The sequence below is a fragment of the Corylus avellana genome, chromosome ca3 (assembly GCF_901000735.1).
Source record: "Corylus avellana chromosome ca3, CavTom2PMs-1.0".
NCBI lineage: Eukaryota > Viridiplantae > Streptophyta > Magnoliopsida > Fagales > Betulaceae > Corylus > Corylus avellana.
This window is the reverse complement of record NC_081543.1, coordinates 17,167,796-17,190,154: the sequence shown is the minus strand read 5'-3', so window position 1 is coordinate 17,190,154 and position 22,359 is coordinate 17,167,796. Positions and strand designations below refer to the sequence as shown.

At 37.6% G+C, this 22,359-nt stretch overlaps 1 protein-coding gene across 1 annotated transcript in view; it reads right to left on the bottom strand.

Annotated features, from left to right (window-relative positions):
• LOC132174979 (ribokinase) overlaps positions 1-13,190 on the bottom strand; it is a gene marked incomplete in the record, with an annotated part of 19,196 nt that extends 6,006 nt beyond the window's left edge. The window contains 2 exon segments of the mRNA XM_059586760.1: positions 1,051-1,236; positions 12,440-13,190. Coding sequence (XP_059442743.1) covers positions 1,051-1,236; positions 12,440-13,096 — 843 coding nt within the window.
• Positions 13,191-22,359: the final 9,169 nt, after the last annotated feature.

Below are 22,359 nucleotides of genomic sequence, written 5' to 3'. Positions count from 1 at the left end.
CCAAACGGGTTCTGCATCCAATGTGCACTTATCCTAACACTTGGTTGCAATCAAAGTTGGTCAATTTCTAATAGTCCCGAATCTACCAAGATCTGAGCATAATTGAACCATTTTGCATGTTCCATTTATGATGAAAGAAGGAAACCTTAAAAAGATCCAAGCACAATACAAATAGTATTGATTTTTGAGATGGACAGTACATATTATAAGAGAAGAAGAAATACACATCCTATGAAAGAACAAATATCTCATGTACAATAAAGTAGTCAATTCCTTGGATTTTTTTTTTTTTTCGTAGTAAATTCCTTGGAATGGTTTGAACGCCTCCTAGGGGCACATTTGCACAAACCCATGAAAATTGAATGGCCCCAAATATACACTACATATACATACTCGATCTTACGCTTGAAAATAAGGCCACCAAAGAAAAGGAGATTTGTCAGAACTGACAGTGACAAAACAGTATTGGCATTGAAGGAATAGACCTGATGGTATTGAGATCCTTTGTTATTAAGCTGCCCAAATTTCAAAGAAGAGTTGTAGGACCTACTAGTCCTGGGAAAGTAGGTCATGCATCCTAAGTTGTTCAGAACAGGTGAGAACAGCAGCCCCCTCTCTTTGGCTGCCCAGATTTCTGTGAAAGTCAGAAATTCGGACAGCTTAATAACAGGAAATCTTCGTCCAAACCTACAAAAGTTCAGATAGTCTAATAACAAGGAATCTTCGTCCATACCTAATGCCAACATTCAAGAAGTATCCAAAGTGGCTGCTATTCTCCACTAGCCCCATTGATAATAATAATGTCAAGTTTTGTGTTTGTGTGTATGTGCACGCACAAGAACATGAATGTGTGTGCAAAAATAAATGTAAATAACACAGCGGATCAATCAAATTTCTGAAACATGTCCAAATATGCTGCAATTTGTTTACCTTTTTTTCTTTTTTTCTTTTTTTTCTTTATATGAATTTCCAGGTCATAAAGATGACATTGACAATGGATAAGAACAAAGCTTTAGTGATGATAATCGTTTTGGGTGTACGAAAACTCACCATTTTATGGCATTTTAGGACAGCTTGAGTAATCTGTTCAAAACTTTCAGTTGCAATTCCAGTCAGACGACTAAGTTCACTTTCATTTGGGCTAAAAATATCAATAAAATGGAACAATTCTGGCGGGAACGGTGCATCCATTCCCCCAGCATCCATGATGACTGGAACACCAGCACTCCTTGCAGCCTGAACAAAGAATGTTGTATCAGATCATGCAATAAAGAATTAGAGGCAAAACAGGAAGCAACTTAAAGTGGGAAAAAAAAAAAAAAAAAAAAACGACCTAGAGATAAATTTAACAAAAAGGATATAAATATCTAATGAAAAATGTAGAAAAAAGGAAAAATTGAACTGCCAGAGAATTAGCTGAAATAGAAGCAGTTCAGAAGAACCAAGATGCAGACCTGGAAAGTTAGAGAAGTCTTTTTCTTTTTCTTTTTTTTGTTTTGGGGGGCGGGGGAGAGGGTTGAGGGTGGCCAGGGGAATGATGATAAAATCAAGCACATAAGGTAAGCAGCAGCTCACATCAGAGGTTCATGAGAATCCATATTTCCACAATCATACTAAAGGAATTCCGCGTATAAGCATATGCTGCACACATAAATGGATTATAAACTACATCATTAGTTTCAAAGTTCAAAAGATCCACTTGTCGGTTAGGATAGAATATGCAAATACATATATTATCTTGCAATCAATTTGTAAAAAACTTAGAATTAGGGATGCTCAGCAGGTCATTACCATTGGGTACCCCATGGTACTGACCAAACCGACTAGTTTTGGTCAGTTTCAAATGATTCTCACCAATTAGTCAGTACAAGTGAAGGGCTACTGACCACCATTGTGTTGGTAGTAACCCTAAGGGGTGTTGGTGGAATCGACTTTACCAACCAAATGACTTTTACATACATATATTAGATATATACCGTGAAGAAGGTCTTCATGCTCAATTTATGAATCTTTTATAAGAAATGATGCAGAGTTGATATGAAAGTGTAGTGGAGGAACATGGTTTGCCACCATTCTGGAGATCCTAGAAGATCCTAAAAGCTCATTCCAAGTTTTGGAATGTTAAGATCTAATCTCATCAAAGTGGTGGGCAATGGACACTGTTTTTTAACTACTTCTCTCTCTCTCAAACCGACTGAATGTTGGGGTTAGTGTGGTTCGCAGACTGACCATGGTTCGTTCGACTCAATACTAAAATATGGCTACCAACAGCCGGCTCGGTAATTGTCAATAGGTTTGCATGGAAAAAGTTAGAGAAGAAGAGGAGGCTCGTATATTGTGTTACGTGGCCTACCTCAAACATATTATTATATAAGCTGAAATAATTATGACAAAGACTAAAATACCCTCAAACCCTAATACATTCTTCTAACACTCCCCCTCAAGCTGGAGCATATATATCATATAAACCTAGCTTGGAACAAATAAATTCTGACCGGTTACGACACAAAGATTTTGTAAACATATCAGCTAACTGGTCTCCAGACTTCACAAATGCTGTAGATATATCTCCATTGAGTATTTTGTCTCGGACATAATGACAATCGACCTCAATATGTTTAGTCCTCTCATGAAACACTGGGTTAGATGCAATATGTATAGCAGCCTGGTTATCACAAGATAACGGGATAGGAGTAGGAGCTGAGAAACCAATCTCCTGTAGAAAGTGTTGTAACCATGTCAACTCAATAGCTGTATGAGCCATTGCCCTGTACTCTGCTTCAGCACTAGATCTTGCCACCACTGTCTGTTTCTTACTCTTCCAAGTTACAAGATTACCGCCAAAGAATGTGCAATATCCTGTAGTAGACCGTCTATCTGAAGGAGAACCTGCTCAATCTGCATCAGTAAAACCTTCGACCCTAAGATGTCCATTCGGTCTATACAATATCCCTAGACCAGGTTGTCTCTTCAAATACCGAATAATGCGAGTAATAGCTTCCCAATGTGAAACCCAAGGAGCCTCTAAGAACTGACTCACAACACTAACTGCATATGAAATATTCGGCCTGGTGATAGTAAGATAGTTCAACTTCCCAACTAGACGATGATACTTGCCAGGATCTTCAAATAATTCACCTTCACCCTTCAGTAATTTCTTATTTGGATCCATTAGAACATCAACAGGTCGAGAGTCCAAAAGACCTATTTCTTCTAATAAATCAAGTGCATACTTTCTCTGAGATAAGTTGATACCTGTTTGAGATCTAGCAACTTCAATACCTAGAAAATATCGAAGTTTGCCCAAATCCTTTGTATGAAATTGTTCTTGGAGAAATTGCTTTAATCGGGCAATGCCTCCTGAATCATCTCTAGTAATAACGATATCATCTACATATACCACAAGAAGGATATAGCCTGCACTAGTATGCAAGTGAAATACTGAAGGATCCATCTGACATCTCTGAAGACCAAACTTCAATACTGCTTCAGAGAACTTTCCAAACCATGCCCGCGGTGATTGCTTGAGACCATACAATGTCTTTCTTAATTTGCAAACATAGCCCTGAGACTCCCCCTGAGCAACAAACCCAGGTGGTTGCTCCATATAAACTTCCTCACACAAGTCGCCATGTAAGACGGCATTTTTGACATCCAATTGAAACAATGGCCAATCAAGATTAGTAGCCAAGGAAATAAGAACACAAACAGAAGAAATTTTAGCTACTGGAGAAAAAGTATCATCGTAATCAATACCATATGTCTGTGTATAACCCATAGCAACCAGCTGAGCTTTCAACCGTTCAACCGACCCATCAGGATGAAATTTAACTGTGTAGACCCATTTACAACCAACAGTCTTCTTATTAGGTGGTAAGGGAACCAGCTCCCACGTTCCATTATGATGCAAGGCCTTCATTTCCAATTCCATAGCTTGCCTCCAACCAGAGTCAGATAATACAGCTTGCACTGTCTTTGGAATGGAAATACTAGAGAGATGGGAAACAAAACAAGGACAATGAAGGAGATAAAGAACTAGTGGATACAAATTGACTGATAGGATGTTGGGTGGTGCAAGAACGTGTACCTTTCCATATTGCAATAGGCAAGTGGTCGAATGGAGGTGGGAGCACCAGATCTTTTGACGATAAGGATGATGGTGGCGGAGCACGAGCAGAGTGTCGGGGCCGACGTTGATAAACCTGGAGAGGAGCATGTGAGTGGGGAAGCAAGGGAAGGGGGACATGCAGCGGAAGAGACACAGCATCAAGTGCAAGGGAAGAGTCGCTCAAAGAAGGAATAGCAGGAAAATAGGGGAGAGACTCATCAAAGGTAACATCAGCGCACGTGAAGTAGCGTCGAAGGACCGGACTATAGCAACGGTAGCCCTTCTGGGTTATGGAATACCCAAGAAAGACACATTTAGTAGCACGAGGGTCAAGCTTATCAAAACCAGGGCCAAATTATGAACATAGCCAACACGCCCAAATACCTTCAGTGGCAAGGAGAACGGGGATGAAGAAGGATATAAAAGAGAATGATGAGAGGCCCCTTCTAAGATCGAGGAGGGCATCCTATTAACTAAATAACAAGCAGTGAGAACAGCCTCAGTCCAAAAATGTTTAGGAACATGCATATGAGACAAGAGACAACGTGCGACATCTAATAAATGACGATTCTTATGTTGAGCCACACCATTTTGTTGTGGAGTGTGAGCACACAAGGTTTGATGGATAATGCATTTATCAGACAAATAAGAGGCAAAAGAATGAGACATATATTCTTTAGCATTATCTGAACACAAAATACGAATTTTCTGAGCAAATTGAGTCTTAATCATATTGCGAAAGATTGGAAAATAGAAAATAACTCGGAACGATTTTTCATTGAAAATAACCATGTCATACGAGAAAAATCATCCACAAAAGTAACAAAATAAGGAAATTTATTGGACACTGTAGTAATGGGACCCCATACATCAGAATGAACTAACTCAAAAGGACTAGAAACTCTAGGAACAACTCGTGATAGAAACGAGGCACGATGATGCTTACTAAGTTGACAAGCTTCGCAAGACACAGACAATTGATGACGAAGACTCGGGACTTGATGCTTCAACGTAGAGAGGGAAGGATGACCAAGGCGACAATGCCACTAAAGAGCGGAGGCTGATGACTGCAAAGCACGAGAGGGAGGTGTAGGTGCTAGATCCAGATAATATAGTCCATCAACTTCATGCCCCATACCAATCATCCTCCTCGTCTTGAGATCCTGAAAAATACACAAAGAAGGGTAAAAACTAACGAAACAATTAAGGACTTTTGTAATTTTACTAATAGATAACAAATTAAAAGGAAATCCAGGAACATGTAAAACAGACAACAACTCAATATCAGGACTAAAATGGGTAGTGCCTGAGCCGACCACTTTGGAGAGGGAACCATTAGCTAGGGTGACACTTTTAGGGGTAGCAACAGGATGATAATTAGAGAGGAAAGTAGACGAACCAGTCATATGGTCATTGGCGCCAGAATCGATAACCCACAGGTCGCTAGTGGAGGATAAAAGACAGTGAGATGCAGTACTTGACTGAGCAAGAGTAGTAGTGGATGAGGTAGAAACCCGCTTATGGGCTAAGAACTGAGCATACTCATCTTTCGGAATGGAGATCAAATCATTCTCGAAATGTGAGCTCGAGCCCACACGTGGTCCAGATGGGGCTGGAGAATCATCGTGAGAAGCAACCTGATTGGCAAAACCAGATGGTGCGCCATGTAAATCCCAACAAAAATCCACAGAATGATTAGTACGACCACAATGAGTGCATTTGCGAGGCCCACGACCTCCAATGCGACCACCACCCTGATAATCACGTCCACCATGAAAACCACGACCGCCATGTCCCCCACGGGAACTACCATAACTACCACGAGCAGCAATAAAAGACGCACAATCACCATTATGTTCCATGCTCAATAGAGAACCATGATTAGTAATAGTTGCACGTTGAAGTGGAGAGAAAACCTCAGGGAGCAATGGGAGGTCGAAACTACCCAAAATCTGCGCACGAACAGACTCATACTCAGGTTTCAAGTCGAGAAGGAACCGAACCATATCCACATCTTGACGTTGCTTTTCCATTTTTTTAAAGTCAGTAGAGAGCGGTTGATACATGTCTCTTTCCTGACAAATGGCCATAACCTGATTGTAGTACTCATCGACAGTTTGGGTACCTTGCTCAAGCCAAAGTATTGTTTACACACCTCATAAATCCGAGTGACGTTCCCAGTACCAGAATACATATGCTCGAGATGATCCCAAATTGCTTTAGCAGTAGGAAGATAGAGACACGAGGATCCAATGTGAGGCTTAATACTATTCAACATAAGAGTTATAATTTGATTGTCGGCCTAGTCCCAACGGCTCGTGGAGCTATTTTCCAGATTTGCCGGGGGTTTCCCTATTTGCAAATGAGAATATAGACCTTTCCCTCTCAAGTATACTTCCACAGATCGTGACCAATAACCATAATTTTTTCCATTTAGTTTCACATGTGTCATAGGAGTAGGACCCATTGAAGCAGAAGTAATTAAATCTGGGTTAGGAGCCATAATGTGGTGACAGTGCTTATCAATACCAAAAACAAACTACAAGATCCCACCAAAGAACGAAATACAACGTAGACAGAGGCAAAAACTCATAAAACAGCCCCAAACCGAAGCAACACCAGCCCTTAAAAACTCAAACCCAAGGCAGAACCGAAAGAAAAAAGGCAAAAAACCAACCTGAACAGGGCTGAACAGGAAGTGAATGGTCGGAATAGGGCTGAACCGGCTGCAAAATGGCCTGAACCAGAAGTGGAATGACCGGAACAGGGCTGAACCGGATGGAAAATGCCCTGAACCGGTCTAATCCGAACCACAGATAACCTTATCCCGATTTGAAGTTGGGATATCCTTATCTCGAATAGAGAACAGCGAACACCAGTAACCAAACACCCATCGTCTTCTCCACAAAATCACCGGAAGGTTGCCAGCGACACTCAGACCATGCCGGCGAGACCCAAACTGCTCCGGCAACAGTTAGACCGTGCCGGCGACACCCAGACTGCTTCGACCACTGATATAGGACAATATTTACCTATACTTTCGGTAAAAACGAAAAATAAGGAAAATATCAAAAATAATATTGGAGCAGTACCGCTTGATCAGAATTTTATCCGTTCTCAGACAATGAAAGTACAAAATGAAAGATTATCACGATTCCCGCTGATTGTCAATTTTATATTATGATTTATTTTATTTTATTAGGACTTTATTTCCTTTCCTTAATAGGGTTATATTTACTTTAATTATTTTCCTTTCCTTATTAGGATTAGGTTTACTATTACTACTAAGATTAGGTTTACTTTCTCTACAAGTATTTTTGTTCTATAAATAAGCTAGCTTATTATGTAAAGAAATCAATTGAATTATTATCAAATCAGAGAAATATCTCTCAAATACTTTGCGGAGTTTTATCTTTCTTTTAGCCTGCGAGCTTGTTTTTATCTTTTTGGGTAGAAGACGAAAACGCTTCTCCTTGCAGAATCAAAGACGCTGCTCTCTGATTAATTACCTTAGTCTTCCGCTACGTCAACCACACGCCGGCGAGACCCAGACTGCTCCGACTTTGACGAATAGATCTGCCGTGGATCACAAACCCCGTCTCCGGCCACCACAAAGCGTATCAGCCGCCACAGACCAAACCGATCGACTACACCAACCAACCACCAACAATGACGACGATGCCTACTTAAAACCCAGCAGTCACGAGTGCAATTCCACTGGTTAAACCAAGTCTGCCAACAACCACGAACCCAGATCCTACCATGGAGATGATGGTGAGATCACACCATTGACGACAGTGAACTCGGCACCATCTCCTTCCACGGGCATGAAAGCCCAAAAAAACTCCTTCAATCAGTAGTAGGAGGAATGGGGCGAGAGAGAAAGGAAAGATAAAAGGAAGAAGAAAAAAAATGAACGGAGATAAATATCACTATCAAGCAAAGGTATAAACCCTAGGCTCTGATACCATGTCAATAGGTTTGCATGGAAAAAGTTAGACAAGAAGAGGAGGCTCGTATATTGTGTTACGTAGCCTACCTCAAACATATTATTATATAAGCTGAAATAATTATGACAAAGACTAAAATACCCTCAAACCCTAATACATTCTTCTAACAGTAATAAAACATGGCTACTAAAGACTGTTGATAGCAACCAAATGCCAACCCTACAAGGCGGCGCTCAGCCCTACTTGGAATTGCAAATTTGCTATCTAGGATCCATATAAGAATCTTTTCCAACTACTTCCATGAGATTAAAATACATTACTAAAAAGAAAGTAGTTGAGCCTTTGAATGACAACATAGAAGGAACAAGAGAATAGCTAAGAAGGAGACGAAGTAAAGAAGGAAAAAGTTGTTAACAATCCCCGAGATGAAGTAAAGAAGGAGAAATAGAGTCCAACGATGCATGATAAACCTTTGAAACAAATATTCTACTCAAGATGCATTTTCATTCTGAGTGGTTTCCAAGCAAGATAAGGTACACCACAAAAGATCACATCAGATATAGACAAAGACAACTATCCACCAGCTTATGGTGAATATAAAATACCAGGTATCCATTCCTTTTAAGGAGTTCAATAACAACTTGAGGAAGCATGTCAATTAGATTTTGCATTCTCTAATTGTAAACACTTCTGCTTTCATCATGTTCATTTAGGGGCAGAAAGTAATGTCCTCAAAAAACTATACATTTAAAGCACAGTGAGTTGTGGTTCTAAGGTGGAATTGAACTCTCAAATAACAGGAACTAGGCTGAAGGGTATGGCATATAGTAATGGGAAACACTTAGGGAGAATGAAGCGTGCTTGGAGGGATTGTGCTTCCCAGTCCCCCTCTAAGTAGATGCCTCCAAGTACTTCAAAAGGACATTCATGATGTTAAATTTCATTACGTTTCTTTTTTTATTTGTACTTTGTGAAAAGCGCTTAACTACTCCAAAAACTTGTTTATCACAATTTATGCGGAATTTAACTTCTCCACATTATGAACGGTGGAGATTGGATTCTAAGCATTCTATATCAGTGTTTGAGCCCGTGAACAGTAGTCTCTGCATTTTGGAACCGAATTCAGCCAACACAAGAACTAACACTTTGTATTTTCAAAGTTTTGTTTTTCCTCTTTTTGGGATGAATGAAGATTTTATTCAGCCAAAAGAAAGATACAAAGCTGGTATACCAACAAAAAAGCAATAAGCATCTTAGCTGCAAACAAACAATTCATGTAAGCTAAACTCATCCAACTTCTATGGCAGTAAATAGGGCTGTAAATGAACCAAGGTGTGGATAAACAACTTGAACTCGACTCACATAAACTCAACTCGAGCTTGATTTGAAAAAAAGGCAGTTTTTACACCCATCTACCATAGACGCCAAGACTGCTGTAAGAAAGCATTTGCAACCAATCCTGCCCGTTTGAGTGATCCATCACTTCGTTGCTTCACCTTGTATACCCACTTGCAAGAAATTGGCTTTACTCCAATAGGCAATGGGGCCATAATAAATCGAGCTTGAACAAAAATTTATAACTGTTTATTAAACGAGGCAAACTCACATAAATTCGGCTCGACTCATACAAGCTCATATAAATTCGTATAACTTCATTTTTCATTACTGCTTATAGTAATTATTTTTAACTTTTTAATGAGAGCATCTAAAGTACTTACAAGATAAAAGAAAAATCTCTTTTTAATGTGATTGTTATAACTTGAACACTTGTAATTGTAAATCTTGATATAAAATATACAACACATGTGGGTGTGTGTAAATATACACATATGCATGATGTATAATGAATGTGAGAGTGTGCCCCTATATATATATACACTACAAAACATGCTTATACACTCAAGATTCGATTGTTTTAAGATTGTGGATAAGGTTATAAGATATAATATAAGTAGTTCATTTCATAATAAAAAATTAAATACGATTTATTACAAATAAAAGGTTGGTGAAGTTAATTTTTACCAGTTTACAAATAAAAATTAATTTCTTTAATTCACTCAAATGATATAATCTTAACAATAATAAGGTAACTAATGATTGGCATGGATTTACAAAAAAAATATATAAACAATGACGATATTTACTATTACATAAGTTATGAATAAGTTAATTAAGCAGCTCGTTAACAAGCTCGAGTTTGTTCAAAAAATAAATGAATCAAGTTTGAATCGATTATCTAACTCGGTGACAAGATCCAGCTTGACTCATGTTCAAAATAAGATTAAATGAACCAAGCTTGAACATTCAATACTCAGGTTGATTACAACCCTTGGAACTAAAATATATTAGGAGCAAATAAACAGATAAAAAAACTAAAAACTAATCCTTCCAATATACCCAAAAAAAAAACATTTAGTTATATGGAAACATTGTTGAGTGAGTATTACATTTGCACCACTTCTATGTATTTGGTTGGATTCTTGAATTTTGTGCAGGATGATAGTTTATCTCTAACAGCCGCTATGATCATCCTAAATATTTCGTCCACACTATGAATTCTACCATTATGAACTCTAGCTTTCATCTCTAACCAGAACTGGTAAATAGTAGCAATCCAGGCCAAATGACATGGAAACTTTTTCCTTTTCAGTTTTCTTGCTGCCCACTTCAATTCTTCTTCCCAGAATTGAGCTTGCCAACTAATTAAGCATTTTCTAATCAGTGCTTGCTATTCTTTACAAAAAAGAGCAAAATGCTCCTCTACATTTAATCTTACTTTTGCAAAAATAATCATATTTATCTACAGAATAACCCCATTGAGCCAACCTGTCCATTGTTGATAACCTGTTCTTAAGGGCCAACCAGCATTAAAAAAAAACAAACAATTTTCACCAGTTAACAAACAGAAGCTTTTCCCGAAAAGCTTCCCATGTTTCAGCAGTTGGTTTATTTTCCCGTCTTAGATGGCAACCAAGAAACTTCTTCTTGAACAAAGTCAACTTTGTGCAGTCGACTTTGAATTCAATTAACTCATCTGAAATCCAAGGCATGGTAATACAAGGAGAGTTGGTGCCATTGAGCTAGACCTCATTGGTTGGATCCACTAATCCTTGAAAATTCAACTCGCTTCCATCTTTCCCTACTCATTACTACTCTTCATGCTGGCACCACAAACATGATGTGCTCAAAGAATTTTGTACTGAAAGGATATGCGAGACAGCAAGATATAATAACTCAATTAGGGTCTGCTTAGACCAATACCCATAGTTTCTCCATGAACATACAACTCAACAATTCATCAGTGAAAATATTTAAAATATTCATCAGGTTTAACTTATGAGTCATCTTCTTAAAAAGACCACTGGCCTCTCCGTGAAGAAAGACCAACAAATATAAGCTGAAGGTACTATATGAAAATCGATGCAGCCAGAGAGTATATGGGTCGAAGCACCAAAAAGACTACAAAGCCACAACCAAACAGATGACAACCCTATAGATAAAACCAAATGCAGATGATGAATCTTTCTTAAATCATCTCAATTTCCTTCTTCAGTAAAAAACACCAGTCACTCTAATATCATGATTTACTAAAGGAAAATACTAAAGATACCAGATCCACTCACCTACATTTTTCACCGGTAGATGTGTATACTGCAATTTTGGTTTTCCTTAAGAAATCAAATCCTTTATTATTTCTACTAAAACGATTGAACTAGTGAAGAAAGAAAAAATGTGTGGGTGCTCAGTTGTTTTCTGAAATGAAGTACAAAGTGCCAATTTAATGTCAAGATCAAATTCCATTCTTTTACTGAAAAGCTGCTTCCTGTTAATGTCATAGAAGATTTTTAAGTTCTTCTACTATCAATCCATCTTAAACGAAATAATTCTCTGCCCTTGATTTATCCAACATATTCATGTTCTGTTTAACACACTCATATATCACCAGAGCTACACCAGCTCACTGATTCAATAACCAACCCTTTAACTCGGAACCACATAAATTTAAAGCTTCCTGGTCTTCAGAATTAAAAAATCGCAAAGTAACAAACATTAGGTCATACCGATTCAAATTCCACAAAAATCCCATGATCTATCATTCTATAAAAAGAAACCAGAACAAGCATGAGATTCACATATGTAATCTTACTTTCTTGCATTTCAAATTGAATCACCTTTTAGTAGATTATTATTAGAAAAAATCACGCAAGAGCACAACAAATTAAAAATAGGCGCAACAAGAGAATGTGACCATAAATTCCAAATTGTAAGACAACAGCAAATATAAAGAATGAAACTTAAGAATCTCATGCACAACTTAAAACATCTATTTTTGAAGATAAACCGTTTTAAAAACAAGAATTAAGTGCTCCAAAATCCTGACCTTAGCAACCTGAATGTTGACCGAATCCGGAATCTCCCTCTGCAGCAAAACAATCCCTGCATTCCTCACCACCTCCAACTCCCTCTCAGGAAGGGGCTCAGGCCAACAGTTCATGTTGGCACCACCAACAATGATGATCGAGTTCTGTCCATCAGGCTGGAGCATCACCACAGCATGCCCAGTGGGTGCAGCATCCACAGTTTTAAGATAATCCAGACGCACCCCACCATTTTCCAGAGCCTCAGTGATCAACTTGCCATGAGCATCGTCACCCACCTGCCCCACAAAATAGGTTGGGTAAGAGAGCTTGCCACCACAGGCAGCCTGGTTGGCACCCTTGCCACCAGCAAGCGTCTGGCCAGTCTTGGCTGAGATGGTCTCACCCTCCAGCGGCAGCCTATCAATCTCCACATAGATGTCCGCATTGGCTGATCCAACAACAACAAGCGGTGGTGGGCTTGTGCTGGCAATTGGGGTTTGTGTCTTGGAGGGATCTATGGCAAAAGAGAGAACTGGGTGTCTTCCATTTGATGGATTTTGCTTGTTTTTGAATTGAACAAATAAGTTCGGATTGATTGTTCTGTTTCTTAGTTTTGTTGGGGTGTTTTGGGTTTGGAGGTGCCAATGGTTTGATGGTGAAACTGCTATTCCACTCATCTTTGTGTATCAAGTTCTGATTTCAAGGAATTTCTTGGTCAAAACTGGGACTTTATTGAGGTCGAGTAGCCAGTAGGCAAGCTACGCCCTTTGTCACGAACTCATTGTACGTAATATATGTATAATTATTATAATTTACAATGTATATGGACTTGTAACATATATCGGAAGTAAGTATGTAATTAATTATTGTATTAGTATGTATTTATATACTTATGTCATATTATATATATATATATATAATTTGTTAGTATATAATCATATGATTTAATGATCAACTGATCATGTGATGTAATCATGTAAATTCTAATAATAATACATTAATACTTCAATTGTGGTTATAAATTTATAAGTAACACATTGTTGAATCTAATGTCAATTACTTAATTTAATATTATATGAATCACATTGTCATTATACATAAATAATTGATTACGTATTTGAATTGTTATTCAATCATATGATTAAATATTGATCTTATACATTTGTATTATTCAATATGCATATATCATATATGTATAATCATAATTTATAACGTAAATGGACTTATAACATGTATAATTTGTTATTATATAATCATATAATTTAATGATCACTCGATCATGTGATATAATCATGTAAATTCTAATGATAATACATTAAAATTTCAATTGTGGTTATAAGTAACACATTGGTGAATCCAATGCCAATTACTTAATTTGATATTATATGAATCACATTGTCATTGTACATGAATAATTAATTAAGTATTTGAATTGCCATTAGATCATATGATTAAGTATTAATCTTATACATTTATATTATTCAATATGCATATAATATAACCAATTATATATATATAAAACGAGTCTGACGAGTGAGTCGAGTTTGACTTTATACGAGCGTTAAACGAGCTAGGCTCATGAGCCCATATCAAGTTTTGTCGAGTGAGTTGGATATGTATCACTTATTAATCGAGCGGGTTTAAGATTAACGAGTGGGTTGCTACAGTACCGAGCTCGGGTTCGAGCCAAGCTTAGCCGAGCGAGTGTCGGACGGGTTGTTGGACGGACTAGTTTATTTACAGCCCTAGATGATGTATACGGTCTTGCACCCAAGTGTTATAATTTCTCTTAAAAACTCAAAAAATAGATGTACAAAATGAATGATTTAATAATAGAACATACATTAAGGAGTGATTTGATAAATTAATACTTTAAAAAGTGATTTAATAAAAAAAATATATCTGAAAAACCTTTAAAGCATTTTTCCCTAAATAAAAAATATGAGAGAAGAACATTATTTTTTTGGATGAATAAGTATCTTCATTAACAAAACAAGCCAAGAACACATCAACAACAAATACAAGCCTGATTAATAGACTGAAAACAGCCTACACAGAGGCCAAAAACCAACAAACAGCAAAAAAAATTCTAGGTAACAGCCCAAAACAGTTAACCCAAACCCTTACAAAGGGCTAAACAAAAGCCTCAAAACAGAAATAAAAAATCAACAAAACATAGGAGAAAGACCTTATCCTCAAACAAGCCACAAAGAAAAACTGCAGCAACACCCTAACAGAGGAAACAGATTATCCTCAAAACCATAAGCAAACCACAAAAAACCTGCAACATATCATCAACAAAACAGACTTTCAGACAAGTTGCATAAGGAGCAGAGTAACATATTCTCCCTAGTGCTTGAGAACTTTCCTTTCCCAACAATTCTAGCACGAACTTCCCACAATACTTTCTTCAAAATCTGCTCCTCAATGAGTGGATGGCCTGCATGCTTAATTTCATTTCTAGTGCACCAAATATTATAAACTGTAGAACCCAAAGCCAGCTGACAAAGCAAGCCTTTAAGAGTATTACAACTCCAAGAACTACATCCCAGCTGAAGAATATCCTCCCATATAATAGGGGGTTTAGCCACTTTGCATCTAGCCATACAAAACCTCCAAATTCTATAACAAAAGCTGCATTCAAAAAATAAATGGTTTCGGCTCTCCATTTGATTCCTACAAAAACAGCATTGAATATCTCCTCTATAACCCCAACTCAGCAACCTTACTCCTGTAACCAACCTATCCTTTATGGCAAGCCATAAAATGAAAGCTTGCTTAGGAATAGCTAAAGAAAACCATACTAGTCTCCACCACTCAATCTGGTCCATTTTTTCCCTAAGAGCCTCCCAAGTATCTGAACTTACATAGATACCATTCCTAGAAGCAAGCCAAATAGGTTTATCACAAGAACCCAAACTGATTTCAGTAAGCCGAGTTTGAATATCCACCAAGACTTCAGACCTAGCAGGCCTCCAAAACCATTCTCCATTATGGATAACAGAAGATAATTTTGCCTCCACACTACTTTGAGCATCATAAACAGCTCTAAAATCATACTTTCCAAGAAGAATGCCATTAGGATGCCAAGGATCCAACCAGAGATGTATATTTCTTCCGTCCCCAACCTCAAATCTCAAAAACTTCTTAGCAGTATCCCTCAACCTGAGGAGCTTCCTCCAAACATCAAGAGCAATTTTGTGGTATATTGACACTCCAAAAACTCTTGTGTTTCAAAAAATTTGCCTTAATCCAGGCCACCCATAAAGAACCTAATCTAGCAAACAAACTCCATATGTGCCTAAGCATAGAGGTTTTATTCCAGACATCAATTCTCTTCAGCCTCAAACCACCCTCTTTCTTAGGAAAACAAATATCATTCCAAGCCACTTTTGCTTTTGCAGCCTCCATATCCTTCCCACTCCATAAAAACCTATTAAATTTATGCTTAATAGCCTTTATAACCTTCTTACGCAGAATAAAAATGCTTGTCCAGTAAACTTGCAAGCTATATAACACAGAAGAAAGAAGCTGAAGCCTACCTGCATAAGAGAGATTTTTGAATAACCAAGAATCAATACGCCCAATAATTCTCTCCAAAAGCACCCCACAGTCATCAGAAGAAAGCCTAAAAGAGATTAATGGGACCCCAAGATATCTCACAGGCAGCTTCCCCTCCTTCATCTGCAAAGCATTCAATAAATCTTGCTTGACCCTATCTGAAATTCCAAAACAATAAAAAGAACTCTTCAAAGGATTAGCCTTTAGGCCAGACAAATCCTCAAACTCCACCAGAGCAGCCTTAATGACATTGATGGAACTCAAACTAGCTTCAAAAAATAAAATAAAAAAGAAGATCATCTGCAAAACATAAATGAGTAAGCTTCACCTTCAAGCATTTGGGATGGAATTTGAAGCCTGAATCAGTACCAGTAGATTCAGTCATGATTCTAGAAAAAACTTCCATAGCAAGGACAAACAAATAAGGAGACAAAAGATCTCCCTACCGTAAACCTTTTTTTCCTTCAAAATATCCAACCAAAGTGCCATTCAAACAAACAAAGAACCTAGGAGAAGTGATACACTCTTTGATCCAACTTAGAAACTTCTCAGGAAAACCAAAACAATGGAGACAATATATCATAAACTCCCAATTAACCGAATCATAGGCTTTCATAAGATCAATCTTCAAAGTACATCTAGGATTCCCATTACCCTTGTGGTAGTTTCTAACAATTTCTTGAGCTAGAAGAACATTTTCATAAATGCTTCTAGAAGGAATAAAAGTTGATTGATTCATGCTAACCAAATCACCCAAGAAAGGCATCATCCTATTTGATAGAATCTTAGTAATACACTTATAAATGACATTACAGCAAGGAATAGGTCTGAATTCCCCCATAGATGAAGGATTTAACTTTTTAGGAACCAAAGTGAGGATTGTGGCATTCACTTCTTTCAATAACATACCAGAAAGAAAGAAATCCTTGATAGCTTTCACTACCTCCTTACCAACAATAGGCCAAGCAGCCTTAAAGAAATCAGCAGAAAACCCATCCGGACCAAGGGCCTTATTGGCTTTCATGTGAAAAATAGTATCTCTAATTTCTTCTTCTATAACCTCCTTATCCAATAAAATTGCCTTATCAGCAGGAATAACCCTAGGAATCAACTGTCTTATACGAGTAGCCTTTGCCTCATTGAAAACCATCTGGTCAGTACCAAGAAGCTTCTTATAAAAATTTTCAGCCACCAGCTTGATTTGCTCTACATCGTCCACTTTCTGCCCTTGCTCATCCCATAAATGAGTTATGGTATTCTTAACTTGTTGCACCTTAAGAGAACGATGAAAAAACCTGTTATTCTGATCCCCTAGCTGCAACCAATGGTTCCTAGCCTTCTGCTTCAAAAAAGATTCTTCAGCTTTTGTAATAGAAACAAAAGCATGCAAACACTCCCTTTCCTTAAGCAAACAATCAGCCCTCCCAAAAGAAGCTATAACATCTTTTTGAGCTATCTCAAGATTGTCTCTAGCCTGCAAGACCTTCTGCTTCAAATAAATACTAGAAAATAAATAAATAAATGCTAAAACTACACTTTAATCCCTCCTTATTAATGTGACACCGCCAATCAACATTTGTTTAAAAAACAATCAAGAACTAATTAACAGTGTCATCTTATTTGCAATTCGGGTTTATTTATTGGTCTTCTCTCTTTATCCTCCCTAAAAGGGTTAGTAAAACTATTGAGCAAGTTTTATAATCTTTTCTTTGAAATGGTAGGTTGCAAAGCAACTTGGGGTATTGTGTGTTTCGCTAGAAAATGACGTTGAATAAATGTATAATACATATAACATATCACTACTCGAATAAATTACGAGGACAACGAATGGTGATGGGTTGGAGTTTTTTTTTTTTTTCAACAAAAAAAGCAAGCGGGGGAGACTAGTTGTGCTTATTCAAGCAGGACATGACTGATGAGTGCCAAATATTGCATATTTGAGCCCCTTAAGTTGCATTTGTTAATCATTTGGTTGTGTCTTAATCTAATGTTTTTTGTTAGTTCTATGTTTTTAGTGTTTTGTATGTTGTTAAAGGAAAACTGCATTTAAAGTGAGAATTGTAAAGTTTGGACGAAAAGCCATCTGAGGAAGTAGGATCGAGCGCACCCACACCCACCAGCAAGTCATCAGCGCGCGAGCGCTATGCCATAGAAGGAAGAACGCATGCACGAGTGCGATTGAGCGCACTCATCTGACAAGCTAGCACCAGCGCCGTTTTTAGTGTTTTAAGCCCTCAAAACCCCTATAAATAGACTGCTAAACCTGAAGAAAAGGAGGCTGGAGATCAAGTCCGAAATTCCACAACTTTTCTCCCCTTTAGCTTAGTTTTTCTTTAGATTTAGGTTTTATTTTCTTCATAGTCATGTTGAGCTAAATTCTCAACTAAGGTTGAGGATGAAACCTCATCAATGAAAAGCAACATTGTGTTTATGTAAGTTAATATTATCCAATTTTATTGAGTTTTAATATTTCAATTGTTTTACTTATATATATATAAAATAGAATAAAAAGTGGATCATTTTGAGTTTTTCACTGAGTAACCGAACCTCTTGCCTCACTAAGCATTGAGTGTTCGCGTAAAAAGGTGTGAAGTTCAAGTTGATTGATGATATGGCTAGCTTGGCTTCGTAACCTTTTTGACTTAAGTTAATAAGCCCTTAGGGATGTTCTACATCTAGTGCCCTCACTAAGCATTGAGTGTCCGCGTAAAAAGGTGTGTAGTTCAAGTTGATTGACGGTATGGCTAACTTGGCTTCATAGCCTTTTTGACTTAAGTTAATAAGCCCTTAGGGATGTTCTACATCTAGTGCCCTAATACTCGTTACATGGGTCAATTAAAAAGCTTAAGGGAGCTGAGCATTGAACAGCCTACACAAAAAATAATAATAATAATACATATCTTGTCTTGGTTGTTTTATTTGATAGGGATTACTAAGAATTTTGAGATACTTGTTTTGAGATTAAATTGAAGCCTCATGATTGTATGTTAATTTCACTTTGCACCTATCAAAACATAGGATGTCTCAATTGTCCATTTATGAGTTCTTTGGTTTTAGATGCCCTAATGATTGTGATGATGGTGTTTGTATTTTTAAGCTTGCTTATGAATAAGAACTATGGTTTATGTAAAACTTATTTCTTTTCAACAACATAGTACTACAATGTTTGTGGGTATCATTCCTGTTAAACCTTCACAAGACTTCACTCATCCACTAGGAATGCCTAGGGGTTTAAAAGGCTTGTTGCATATGCTAAATGAGTAAATATAATCGTCTCTCCCACGAAAGAGGATTTATGTTTCATGCTTTCATTTTATTTTAGTATTTTTTTTTTCTAAGGGACTAGCAAAATGTAAGTTTAGGAGTGTTTGATGAATGTTAAATATTGCATATTTGAGCCCCTTAATTTGCATTTGTTAATCATTTGCATGTATCTTAATCTAATGTTTTGGGTTAGTTCTATGTTTTTAGTGTTTTGTAGGTTGTTAAAGGAAAACTGTGCCTTTAAAGTGAGAATTACAAAGTTTGGACGAAAAGCCATCTAAAGAAGTAGGATCGAGCACACAATCTTGCTCTCGATCCCAGTAGGGTTGCACTCGAGCACACCCACGCCCACCAACAAGTCATCAATGCGCGAGCGCTATGCTGCTGAAGGAAGAATGCATGCATGAGTACAATCAAGCGCATTGGCCATGCGCTCAAGCGCACTCGTTTGACTAGTGACCATAGTCTTTAGCTTAGTTTTTCTTTAGGTTTAGGTTTTATTTTCTTTATAGTCATTGATGAGGCTTCATCCTCAATTCGTGACCATACATGGGTATGACTATAGTAGCACCTACGCCCTGGGAGCCAGGAGGAGCCTAGACAATGGGAATTGCGGGAGCCACCAAGGGCCTAGACAATGGGAATCGCCGGTGCTCCCTCAAGTCCAACTGAGCCATAGTTTAACCTAACCTCATCAGGGCATCAATGAAAACGAAAGTGGTTTACACTAATTAGACATGAAAATTCCCATTGCGGGTTCAAACCCATACCCTAGTATTTTCCTAACTACTTTGAAAATTTCCTTGGGCCATTGAACCACCACTCTTGATGGTGTGACGACTTGGAGTTGGGTTTGTAATATGCCAGAATTTTAATCAATTGGGCCCATGCTAACCCAAGAAGAAATAAACGGCCCATGGCCTGGTTTTTCTAAACCTTAGAAGTTTTTCACAGGATTTATCGTTACTTATGCATGCTAAGTGTTTGATTATTTTTCTGTGAGCAAAAGCCGGAAGAAATTATTTTTATTATTATTTTCTTTCAGTTGAGTAGGAATGACAAATAGCAAGTACGAGTATGTTAAGTCATTCGAAGTCAAAGACGAGGTCATGATGCCCAATTTGATAATTGTTTGAATCGATCGTCGCAATTTTTGGAGGTAAAACTGCTTCCTTAGTCTTCACGCATTTGAACAAATGTATATGTGTATGCTGCAATGGTTATACGTCCAGCTTGTTACCGCTGAGCGTTGTGCTATTCTAGTATGTGGATGGGTTTCATACTTTAGTTGATTTCAATATACGATTGCTTGGGTACCTAGATCATGTTTGGTGCTAATTATGCAATCATTTTGCTTTTTATGTTATGTATATGTGGGTGAATTTTAATATGTGCATTCAACTATACCTGACTACTTGGCTATTAGATAAGCAAACCAAGATCTTAAACTTCTATTACAACGAGGAATCCTTACAAAACAATAAAGCAAACGAAGTTAGAAATTTGAAACAACATTTAGTAACATGCCTAAGATGACACTAGGCACTGTCTCACTGGCTGTCCACATACTGTTATGTGTTATCTCTGCAATAAATTTGGGATTTTGGATTATATGATTGCATGAATCAATGCAGCATGGAACCTAGATGTATTCTTGATTTATTTTGTTTATATAATTTTTGGTAATGTGGTAGGTTTTCTGAAGTTCATGAGTTTGAGAAGCCAGTTGATGGGAGAGTTTTGAATTTGATGAACATGTGTGCAACTGACATTTTAGAGAAGTATCTAGACATAGTTTTATCATATGGGTTCAGTGATGAGTACATGTAGTACATTTCGCTCGTCAATAGTGTTAGCTCTGAATGCATTACTTGTGCATTATTAAGTTCCCTAGATGAAGCTTTACAGTTTTTTGGTGGTATGAGTTGCAATTTTGTCTTCAAGAAGACATCCAAGTTCTACCAGAGGCATGCCAGATTTTTAATTTGAACTTAACTATGTTATTCTGTAGTCTTTGATGCATGTAAGTGGTTGTCTGATGGGGATTATTATGTCATGTGTGAGTACTGGAAATTCCTTTCACTTTTTAATTTTACTTTCGTTGCACACATAAGAGACCCTAAGAAAGTAGTGTACTATTATTGAAATTTCTCTAGAACTTTTCCTTCAATACACACACCAATACACCCTCTCGGCCAACCAAACGAACCTAACCCAAAACGCTTCAAATTCGGCCATAGCAACACCTCAAACAAAACACTTTCAGACAAACTCATATAGCTTAATTGAATTCAAATCCAATCCCACAAGAAACATATTCGGTAAATAACATTCAACCAAACAACCCAAAATATCAATATAGGATAAGACTAATAATCAACCTTTAAAGTAGTGATTTACTACAGAGCAGAACGCAAATCTTACCAGAATCAAAGAGGCTGTGTGCGATGGGTTGATGTCGTGTAATACCCCAACTTTTTAAATCGTTTTCAAAAGAGTTTTAATCCCTTACTCAATGAGCTAATAGCCTACTAAATTAGCCCTAAACCGAAAACCCTAAGCCATCTCAGCATAACCTATAGCCCTCACCCTTAGCCATGAAGCCTTTGAAGTGAAACCCAAACTTACCATTTCTGACCGTACGTATGCTCTTGTTTTTAGTAGAGAACATATGCCAGGGTTACCGGACATATGCTACTGTTTTTAGTAGAGGACGTACGCAGGGGGACCACCGGGACGTATGCTGCTTTTTGGAAAACCCCTGGATAATACATGGACGTACGTTGAACCCTTTTACCCAATGTGTAATAGTACTAGACGTCCCTTACTTTTCAAAGTAGTTGGTAGTGTCCTCAGCTTTTCTAGCCTATAAATACTGACCCCCTTGAACCCATTCTTACGCCCCAGACTCTCTGAGAAATCTCTGTGTGAGAGATTTGTGAGTTTGATTTGAGAGATAGAAGGAAGGAAGCTTTTTGTTCTTGCCACCTCCCGAGGTAAACCCTTGCCCGTTTTACACTCTCAATATCGTTCTTATTGCTTTATTAACGTTGTATTTTTCAAAAGATGTCATTTCCTTACAAAACAAGAAATGTTTTCAAAATAATTTCAAAAG